Genomic DNA, 12,036 nt, shown 5'->3' with positions numbered 1-12,036 from the left:
AAATAAAAAATTAAATACATATTTATAAATGCAACCCACAAATACAAATAAATGAAATAAGGCCGAATGTTAATGCGGCTTATCCGATCATGACCGTGCGGTTACCACAGAATCATCATATTGGGCAAAACTCATTTAAAACCAAAATTACCTACCTATCATATGCCATTTATAAATTGAAATGTCAAATATTATGGCACACTTGTTGCGCTTTCACGAATTATGACTTAAGCTCCATCCTGGTCTACTAACGAAGTTAGATCATATCTAATGTTTAAATAGTTCCTGCATTGTGATTTAATAGTTCCCACGCAATAAAGGTAAGGCTTGTAAAATTGAGATACTTGGTTTATGTTATAGGCGCCTCGTCTATATTTTAAGTCCTGTCCACCCCAAGGCTTTGTAAGGCTCTGTCCACCCCAAGAGTAAATAATAGTTAGTGATATATGCAGGGCAGGCAGAGACCCCAGAGAGCATCGTGGTGAATTTCCTGTGATGCCATGATGCCCTCAAAATGGCAAGAGGGTCGCACAGAGGAGTTTTACTGGTAAGTTTCCATCTAAGCATTACCTTTTCTACATCTTTTCTTTAATTTATTATCTCCATGCAGGCAATAACTTGTCTAAATCCCGAAAATGTTGAAAATAATTCAGTTAAAATCACGTTGACCAATGTGCATTTCCGCAAGACCTTACAAAAATTCATTAGTTGTAAACACCTATTATAATCACGTGGTTGTGTTACAAATAGTATATACGGAGCCGGCGTTGGGCGGCTTCTTGGTGTACACGGTTATTTTGAACCTGTCCCCATTCAAATATCAACAATCTGTTGTATTTCAGGATATTTTTTAAGGTATAAGTTAAAAATATTTAGGTACCTAACTATTCGCCTTGTAATACTTCATAAAGCCAAATATATTTCTTTAGGTATTTCCGCTGTACACCGGCCACTCGCTGCCTTGCTTTGGACTTTGGACGCGGTAACAGATGTTGATTATACTTAGAAGTTAACTTTATTGAGTGATCCAACTTGGATCCTACTTAGAAATGTTTTTTTTTTTTAATTTTTTTTTTGATATGATTCCACTCCAAGTTCTTATTACTCCACTTTTCTCTTAGATTTTCGTGCGTTACGAAATTTTCAAGAACATTAGTTTGCAGCGGGATGGTACTAGAATCACTTTGTTTATTTCCTATTGTGTGGTGTCGTATAGCGACGAAATGTATAGGGACACACTCGTAATCTTATGCAGCTTTAAGTTAGGTTCCCTTTCAAAGGTTGCGGAGTAGGAGAATCGATGAAACCATGGTTAAAAAGCGCATCGCGGGTCGCGGGCAAAGCGGGTTTCTCTCTGGGTGAGAATGTGACCGGGAGAGTTGGGAGGTAAAGGACTAAATATTAGATGGAGCTTACTATTAACATACATGAAATAACGCCTCTTCCGGAGGGGTAGGCAGAGACTACATGTTTCCACTTACCTCGATCCCTGCATACTTCTTTCGCTTCATCCACACTATCAACATATAAGTGATAACCGCATACATACACATATGAAGTTTATCACGCGATTCGTTGTGTTATAATTAAGCCTTACAGCCGATTCTTAAATACTGGAGAAATATGCCTCTCAAGTTTCTGGTTCAAGAATATTCTGCAGCTTTGAGCTTAAGATACGACTCTTAGGTACATTTCTTGGGACTCAACTATCTGGCCAACTTTTTAGCGGTAAAGTCAAACTATTTACAAGGTGCATTAAATTTGAAAGAACTTTATAGCATAGAAATTTATGAAATAGTGCCAGTGATGTTTATCTTTATGAAGTTTTGAAGAAGTTAGTATATTACTTGAAGTGTGAATACGCCTAATCTCTGGCTTACCTCCGGGAAAGAGACGTGATTTTATGTATGTAAGTTAAGGGCAAGGTAAAAATAGGTTAAGGGTAAGGTGAAAAATTTAATAATTTTCCCCGACCCCGCCAGCATAAAATTACTCTATGTCCTTCACCATAAACCACACTTTGCGTTTACAAAATTACATGGATATCGCTTCAGTGGTTTTGACGTAAAAGACGGACAAACAAACTCACTTTCACATCCTAATACTATAAATTCGAAAATAAGTTTATTTGATTTTTATTTGTTTGTTTGTTACCTCTTTACGCGTTACATGTATGTTCTTATAGAACCAATTTTACCTACGTATGTTTAAGCAAGAATCTGGATCATTATCCATAGGGTACCTTTCATCCCGATCGAAACTACAGTTTTCGTGGCTAAAGCTTTGAGTTAAACCTTTATTCTTTTCTTGGTGGCGCTAAATTAATTGCGGAGCTACGGGAAACAACTAGATGCTAGTTTTACATAAATAATATAAGTTTGGATAAAGATCAAGATTCGTGATCTATATGTATAGCATTGCAGCTTTACAATGCAACTGAATTGGATGCGAACAGTCATTTTATACGCTCTGAGTACTGTAAGCAACATTATCAAGCCAACATAGTTTGTCTCCGCCACTTTAAGAAAATAATTTAGATTATCCTGCCGCGTAGCTATCGGTACTATAGAAGGGGACCACTCATCTCTTTCCCATGGATGTCGTAAAAGGCTACTATACGAATCTAGTTCAAGTATCCTCCCGCTATTTAATTAAATCTTAATTCCATAATGAATCGTACAGCTGAACGTGTGATACTCAGTCTTTTTGAGACTGTTGGCTCTGTCTACCCTGAAAAGGATAAATGTTTTTTTTTTATTTAACATAAATTTTTATTTCTGAGAATGGATTTTGGTTATGTAGGTACATCTAATAATGATGTCGACTGTACAAATACTGCGTCCATTTTATCAAATAGGCATCTTCGTAACTAGGATTCTGCGAATAGAATCCACTGTGGGACCTTGGATCGTAAACATCCATTCACTAGTTTAGGACTTACAACAACACACATAATTTGATAATGACATAGTGAATACAGTGCCGTGTGGTTCCCGGCACCAATACAAAAAAGAATAGGACCACTCCATCTCTTTCCTATGGATGTCGTAAAAGGCGACTAAAGGATAGACTTACAAACTTGTGATTTTTTTTAGGCGATGGGCTAGCAACCTGTCACTATTGGAATCTCAATTCTATCATTAAGCCAAATAGCTGAACGTGGCCATTTAGTATTTTCAGGGCTGTTGGCTCTGTCTAACCCGTAAGGGATATAGACGTGACCATATGTATGTATGTATGTACATAGGAAATTGTAGAGATGCAACATGTTGCGCCACCAGACCGCCTCGGAAGTGCTTGATGCTTTATAGAGTGGGAACAGAAGAGTTATTTGTCCTATACTTAATCACATCGTACGACAACTCATTTTGTTATATTATTGTTACATTTTTTGCAATATGTGCCATAAATATTTAATCCCAATTTCACTACTTATAACGTAAATGCGGAAGTGACTAGGTCTATCTGCTGCGCTTTCACGCCTTAACCACTAAACCGATTCGGATGAAATTTGGTACAGAATTGAGTTGACCCTGAGGAAGAACATAGGCATACGTTTTTATTGCGAGAAAAGAATCAAAATATTTCGCTATATACTTTGACGTGGTAATAACTATAGTTTGAAAATAAAGTCCACAGTTCAATCCCTGGTCAGGTTTGATGGAATGTTGACTTTAATTGGCCAGGGCCTAACTTGGTTGTTCATTATGTTCAAATACACATTACTTAAAAAAAAGCTATTCTCTTTGAAATTTACCTGCTTCCTTCAATTCATGGCGGTTTATTATGCACCTGAATATGCTTCTGCAGTTAAACAACTTTGAAGGAATGGTATGAACTAAAGTACTTCTAATAAGTAAAATCCAATGAGTTTCAAGCTGTTGATCGTATCCATGTCAGTGCACTGGTAACCCTGAATTCGATTTAGACTGCTGACAACACTGTTCTTTTTACGTCACAAATTCACAATTGTCGTGGTCGTGCGGGAGAGGAGTGTTTGTCCTCTTCAATCGCATTTTTTCTTGTTTTGTTTTTAATTTTCTCCATTTCCGCGTTGTTTTCACTACCGTATTGATTTGATGTGTATATCTAATATTCTTATTAGTTTAAACTTTTCATTTAACTGGACAATGAGGTCATTTAGTGAGTTGTGATGGGTTTTTGGTGACTCAACGTTTTTGTTTGTGTGGCTTACTTACTGAATAACACTACAATGGTAGTTATCGGTATTGTGTGAATAGTTATTTTTGTGTATATTAGGCTATGGAGACGCCACCAGTGCCAAAGCCTCGAAGCGTGTTGCCGGTTCAAAGTGATGCTAGTAAGCAGCCGGTCCCACTCCCACGAACAAAGGTTCCGACCGTCGCTGACAAGTCTAGGAGCTCTGCCATTTTGAGATCCTTCAATTCTGTGTCTAAAATCACCGGAGATGTGGCCCATAAGGTTGCTAGCTCTGCGAAAACGGCAAAAACAGATAGCTCGAAGTTCGCTAAAGAAACCCTGGAGAGGACGCTACAGACGTCCAGGGCGGTGTTCGACGGAACCAAATCGAGCCTGAAACTACGCAGACAAAGGAAACAGGACGGCGACGACAGTGTCGCAGAGAGGCACATGTCCATGCCTTGTGTTGATGTTAGTCTCTTCGAAAATATACAGTTTCATTCTCCAATGCTGGAACAGAAGAAGTATAAGAAGGAAGATTGCCAGAGTGAAATTCCTTCTCTTGCCTTGAACACAACCCAGTTTGATGAGGTTTCAGTTTTTTCTAACAACTCTGATTCGAACACAGAATCTGTGAGTGATTTTTCTAGAGACAGCATGGAATATGAGCATAACCCAAATATAGGTGATGCTGATCAGATGACATATGACACTCCGAGGCAGTCTAGAACCAATAGCATGATCAGTGAAGTAGTAGAACCTCCAGAGAGAAGGAAGAAGAGAGCCAGTGAGGTAAGCTTTATGAGGAATAACTCTATGTATGAAAATTGGACTCTTCCATGTTCAAGAGGTCTCAAAGAAACTGCAAAGGATGAGAATATTGAAGTGGTTGATGAGAGGCCAAGTAAGAGCACAATATATGAATTTGATCCTCTGAATACCTGTCCTACTCCTAAAAAATATGATGGTGTTAGCAATGAACTTTTGCTGCTGGAATCCTTCTTGATCGGGGACACATATGGTTCTATCATATCAACTGACGGCCATGAGGATCACTTTGAGTTTATGGAGAGCGAGTACTTCAATCCTCCCACTCCGCCTGAGAGGTCTGACAGCTTGTTTCCGGAATTAGAGCCAGTTTTAATCGAGCCAATTGTCAAAGACCCCAATAAGCCTCTCTGCAATGATGTTAAGAAGAATCATAACTCAATGATGCATAAATTTACTCAAATATTAAAATTGGATAATAAGGTGAACAAGCAAAATAAGAATGAAGTGTCAGATGTTAAGACTGTTGACCGGCCTCCTATTAATCAGTTACCTGTACCATATTTCTGTGGAACTTTGACACGGACAGCATCAGCGGTCGGCGAGGAGATTTTCAAGAACTCACAGCCTCGTTACTGTATTTTGTCAGACCAGAAACTGATGTGTTATACGGATCCTACTAATTCAGTGCTGAAAGAGGCTTACACATTGGATAATGTACATTCAGTACAATTGGTGCTACCCATATCTACCAGGTGAGTTACCTATATATAGCTAATTTATTTAGGTATTTACTTAAGTTAAAGTATACAATCTTGAAGTTAATCAAGAAATACATTTTTAAAGTTTCTATATAAGTTATGGTTAGTAGCAAAAGAACCTAGTAATTTATGAATTGACTCATGACTTTATATTATTAATTAATTTTTCAACATTACAATATTTCTAGATGTATAAGTATAAAATTCAAATTATTAATTAATTTTTCAACATTACAATATTTCTAGATGTATAAGTATAAAATTCAATAGAGATTATAGAGCATGATAAATTTTACTAATAAAAACCAGATCTAGAAAACAAATGTGTCCTATTTTTAAACTAATGAAGGGGGGTCTTTATTAGGTGAAAACAAATAAAACAATTGTTTTTAATTAATACTTTTAAAATAAAACATATTAAGTAGAACATGTTAATAGTAATAGCAAATATGTTTGTTTCTTATTTATCAATCATACAGAGACCGTTGCATATTTTCTTTGACGAACTTAGTTTTAGATAGTAGTATCTTAAACAAGTTTGTAAAACTCATATAGATGAATCATATTTTAACATGTTAATGAATCACAATGCCAAGAATCACAGAACATAAGAATTGTTATAACAGTGTTATAATATTGGGCTACTAAGTACCTACTATTTTTTCTATTTTAAAACCATATTTTTTAAATAGTAAAGAATGTAATAAACGAATGTTGGACGCTCCACTTAACTCCACCGACGAGAGTTTGCTCTTAAATTTAAGAGGATTTTGTAAACTCTGCCTATCGCTCCAGGAAAGAGCATTGATTTTATCTATGTAAATATCAATATCGACTACCTGTTATTTCTAACAGAGGCGTGTTCGCAAGTAAGCCATTTGGTCGGGGTACGACAACCTGTTGCTATTCATCGTATTCGAATATTATCTTTCTAAGACGACAAGTAAGAAACCAGTGGCTTTGAAATAATATTAGTCTTTAGTTAGAGCTAATTTCGTAAAACTTCTGAGTAGTTTGGTGTTGACGTATACGTCTTATGAAGTACGAATTGGTAATCTCAGTAATAAATAATGTCATGAATTAACTATTTTAAAAAAAGTTGTACCTACCTATTTTCAATTTCTGCACGTCACCACGCAAATCCTGACTATGAATATAGACTTCATGGCCTTGCATTCGGCCTTGAAATAATGGGTACAGTGATTATGATAGTCGCTAACTATTCAGATACTTTTTATAACGTTGGAATCGACAATAATATTAATGCAACGAACTAGATTAACTAGTTACAATACAGTTTTGTGTTGCACAATGTACAGTAGGTTTTCCGACGGGTTAGCCAGAGACTACTTTTTTCTACTAGGCCCGGTCCGTGCATACTTCATTCGCTTCATCCAGATTCATAACTCTCTTCATGCAAGTTGGTCGGTTTCGGATACTCTTGACTCCTAACCTTTTACCAGAACGTGCCCAAGTTTATCACGACACGTCAAAGAATTTATTGTGATACGCGAGCGGATCCGCGCGCGTTCTCTAGTAACAAATACGACTGTTTGTTTCTCGCTGGGAACCCCACAATGTTATGATTGATAAATCGAAGTGGATACTTCCTGCCATGTTAACGGTATCACAGTTCCGATCCGATTCGATTAATCTATATGATCGAGAAGATATTTCAGACAGTCTCTGGTCATACAAGTAACATCAGAAAACAAAAATTATCTCGAATCACCCTTTGTTGCCTTCCATCTCTTACAAATTTTCGCCATTAGAGAAATACATTTTAGCAATTCCTTCATTATCTTTCTAATTAAGTACGACAATTATAGGTAGACTAATAACTAGAAGTAATTTTTCAGATAATGTTTTTTTGTTATATTCCATGCAATCAACAGTGTGGTTGTTGAAAAAAAAAACAACAGAACACTAAATTTATCTTCATACGAAATATGATTGAAAAATACTGGAGAATATTGTTAGCCTGTTTTGTCTCCTAAAGATGGAAGATGCTAGTATTGTTTCTTTTTATTAAGTCAAATGCTTACCAGAAGTAATTAAAATGTGACAATTTTATCTTTTTTTATTCCGTCACGTCATGCGCTAGCGCACTCTAGAATTTTTTCAAGATATAATTACTAAAACATACATACATACATATGATCACGTCTATATCTCTTGCGGGGTAGACAGAGCCAACAGTCTTGAAAAGACTGAATGGCCACGTTCAGCTATTTGGCTTAATGATAGAACCGAGATTCAAATAGTGACAGGTTGCTAGCCCATCGCCTAAAAGAGGAATCCTAAGTTTATAAGCCTATCCCTTAGTCGCCTTTTACGACATCCATGGGAAAGAGATGGAGTGGTCCTATTCTTTTTTGTAATAGTGCCGGGAACCACACGGCACTAATTACTAAAAACTTTGTTAAATGCTACCTTTTAAACATGTATCTAATTTTAATCTTATTTGAATCAAAAATTTACATTTACTTATTACGAATTAAACATCTCTCGACGCCTTGCGGAGAAATGGACAATTGCAATCCTTAATAAGTTTTCATGAATTAATATATGGTGAAAGCGCACAACGTAACAATGCTTTCGATTTTGATTTATTTTAATATATTTGTAACCGACTTCAAAAAAGGAAGTGGTTTTATCTTCATAGACTTCCCCCGAGAAGTTGGTTATATTTGTATTATCCAGGTTTTCATTTTCTTGAAATAATACAACATGCTCACTGACTGGATACCATTTCTATTAGCAATATTATTTGTATGTTTGAATAAAATCCCCTGTGGTATCGGCTGTGCTAAGTCTATAAAAAGTAAATAATTTGCCAATTATCTTATCAAAGTCTTAATGAACATTCTAGCGTACTTACATTTCGTTAGAGGCGTTTTGTTATCGCTGAAATAATTTTTCCTTCATTATTATAGGTACACTATACAATAAAAGATTGAGAAGTAATTTCTTTTCTGTGATTATAAAGTATAAACTTAGACATATTTACGATATTTTCAAGACCATTAAATTTCCTAAAATAAATGAATGGATTTTTATTCTTATCGGTAACTCAAAAGTAAAGAGAATTTCCTGCGGGCCCGAGGTATGCCTATAAAAAAGAATGGGCAAATTGGACAAGAGTACACATGTTCTAATCTTACCGAGGCCATATACTAATAACTTAAATGGAATTGAGATTCTAATTGCGACAGGCTGCTAGTCTATAACCTACAAGAAGAATCCCGTTTATTAGCCTATCCCTTAGTTTCCTTTTATGATATCCATTAAAATCAAATATATATTCGATATCTATTATATACCTTTACTCGTATATCTCTAAAACTCACTTTAGACACGAAGCACGCTTAACAGCACGTAGGTGTGGCGTCAGAAAACTGCTAATCTTGCGCCAGCCGATATTGGTACAGCTATTTGTGTAACCATAATTGACCATTGACAGACAGACAAGAGTCGCTGTGTGTAGAATACTGACTTATACCCAATCCAGCATACCAGCCTACCAGTCCAGAATGAAGAAAATGTTGCAATGCAGCTTGTTACCGCTTCATCTGCACTGACGCTATGGGGGCGGCTGTAAACTTAGTTTCAAGTAATTTATTCGACGTCAACCAATGTTGTGAAACCAAAACGTTTGACAATTATAAAGTGATATTGAAATGTCCCATAATAATGAATAAAAGAGTCATGTATACAAAGCTGTCGGTATCAAATTCAGTACCGCTCGCCCATCCGTGCCACCGACGATAACTTTAGTAGCCTTCTACTTTTCTGTCTGATTGGAAAATGATTGTGCCGTAAAAGGAGCTAGCCTTTTAGGTCGGACGAATTAGAGTTAATTTGTCTCAATAAAAATTATGGTGTATTAACTGATAGGATAGGTTCAAACAATGACAAAAATAATAATGTGTTGACCCAGCAGTGACTGGGGGACTTTTTGAATATTTTATTTTTATTGAACTAATATAATCTGTATTTTTTTTATATTTGTAAAAAGATTGTATGAAATAGCCGCAATACATACAATGTTTTGTTCATCCGGTTCCCAGTATCAATCCTGTTATACAAAATCTCTTTTATGTGAAGTAACTCCGCTATTCGGTTTATTCCGTATAAAAACAATTCACTAGAACAGATTGAAGTGGTTTCAATAAAAATAACTAGCCGTTGGTGTGTAGAATGACAAAAGAGGAAGACAAGTATGCGATGAAACCTTTAATTTTAATATGAGCTTTTAATACGTATTTCGAAGTGAAAGCTTTAAAAAGCTTCTCTGTTTACTTATGTAAGTAACAGAATAATTAACTTCATTCAAAAGGAAATAAAATCAAGCATTAAAAATATTCTTTAACTACTGTTTGTTTTATACATATTCAATTACATAGGCTTCGCGAAAAAAAAATTTATTTGTATATTATTGCGATTTCGGTGATTGGAAGACAGTTGCCTTTGTGTAGAACGCGATAGTCCCCTCTCTGTCAAAGAATCATAATTAATCGAAGCTACATCCATCTAATCTTCGCAGAAACCTAATATAATGTACGTATCAGGGGGCGGAGGGAAGGTAAAACTAACCACTTCTTCAAATAAATTATAGGTTTTGAATCAGTAGATCACCTTATTGTAGAAGTGGAAAACCTCGTCAAACACCTATATCAGGTAGTGGACCTCTAGAATGCTATCGAGAACCCAAACAATGATCGTTTTATTTTGTTTTGTTTTGCTACAGTACGACGGCGAATTCGTTCTGCTTCGAGCTGCTAGTGTCTTCTGGGTCTCGTCAGGCTCGGAAGATAGTCTTCAGCACTGACACAGCAGCACTGCGCAGGACATGGACCCACCACTTGGCGGCACACCTCACCACTTTCCCAAACAAATATACCCTCGACTTCACAAGATGCGGGTGGTGTTATCTGAAGGTGAGTTTTCAGTTTTTTATTGAATAGGTGGTACCTTTAATATATAATACATATGTATATGATAAATTCCGAAGTGATCGACAGATACCTAACTTTTCTAAAAACGAACATCCTTCCACTTGCCACGATCCCTGCATACTTTATTAATAAAATAAAATATATACCTACACTCATCAATTTTTTTTACCCAAGGTTGTTATTGAATATATGTTACATCTGCTCTGAGGTTCCTTGGAAGAGATATTTCTGACAAACATGTCCTCATATCATGAGCATTTAGGAATAAAATTGTGATTGTGGTTTTGAATGGAGAGTCAATACGGGGAACATGGTGAATATACGGAAATGTTACATACATACATATCATCACGCCTGTTTTCGGAAATGTTGCTTGCTGAAAATAATTAGTGACTGTGAATGAATTCTATGAAAAGCGGTTATCGAGAATTTGAACAAAAGTTTTGACATGAGAGCTTTGCAGAAAAATATTATGTTCTGTATGACCATAATTGGAGCAATTATGTTCATGAAAACATAACGTTTTTTGTACAAAATTATGCTTATTACACAATTTGAAATTATAGGGGATTTTATTTCATTACCAACTAATATTATTAATGCGAAAGTATATTTTATTATTTGTTTGCTAACAAAATTGATTCAATTTCGTTCAAATTTCGCGTAGAAAAACTAGTGCGATTGGGAGAAGGGCACTTTTTATCCCGTTAAAAACTGAAGTTCCTGTGGAATTTGCGAAAATCCTAAAAGTAATGTTTTGATGGTTGCGCTAAAAGCTAGTATCTTTATAAATTGGAAATTCGAAGCTAACGAAGACCGATTTTTATAATATGTTTGTAACTGTGCCTCTAGTAAATCATGCATGCGAATTTAGAATATTTTTTTATGGGTGTGTGAACGATATTTGTCTGATGACTATTCTTTTTTAATAGAGATGAAAGGAAAATTCGAGAGATTGAAAAGATTTTTTTTGGATCCAGGGATTCGATTTTTTGTGTATGGAAATACATTCATAATATTGGCTATCCATCTATTGTTATGAAGACAATACCGCAGTACTAAACGAATACCTCTCTTTGGGAATGCGAGACCAGTGCTGAAAATTTCGTTTCTTAAAATGCCAACACGCTTGCAAAATGCATCATCTATATTTGATGTACAGGCATATAATCACGTCTTAATTTCTTGCGAGGTAGACAGAGCCAACGGTCTCAACAAGACATTGAGCTGTATCATTGATGTTTTGGAAGTTTACCAAGATTGTTCACATTGTCAAATACTATTTACTTATATTGTAAAAGACTTAATAATAATAATTTCCCGCTGCAACGCCTTAAACTCGCAAGGACGCGGCGGTATATGTGTTTCGAGTTTCCCAGCTAAATATT

The 12,036-nt window shown here is 35.8% G+C and overlaps 1 protein-coding gene across 1 annotated transcript in view; it reads left to right on the top strand.

Moving 5' to 3' along the window:
* The first annotated feature begins 3,962 nt into the window (after positions 1–3,962).
* LOC106133996 (arf-GAP with Rho-GAP domain, ANK repeat and PH domain-containing protein 2) overlaps positions 3,963–12,036 on the top strand; it is a 45,857-nt gene continuing 37,783 nt past the window's right edge. Inside the window, exons 1-2 of the mRNA XM_060953470.1 lie at positions 3,963–5,684; positions 10,441–10,630. Of these exons, the coding sequence (XP_060809453.1) occupies positions 4,264–5,684; positions 10,441–10,630 (1,611 nt within the window). The 5' untranslated portion in view covers positions 3,963–4,263. The remainder of the gene's footprint in view (positions 5,685–10,440; positions 10,631–12,036) is intronic.

This window comes from Amyelois transitella, chromosome Z, assembly GCF_032362555.1.
Source record: "Amyelois transitella isolate CPQ chromosome Z, ilAmyTran1.1, whole genome shotgun sequence".
NCBI lineage: Eukaryota > Metazoa > Arthropoda > Insecta > Lepidoptera > Pyralidae > Amyelois > Amyelois transitella.
The sequence above is the reverse complement of the archived record's forward strand: the minus strand, read 5'-3'. Positions and strand labels throughout refer to the sequence as shown.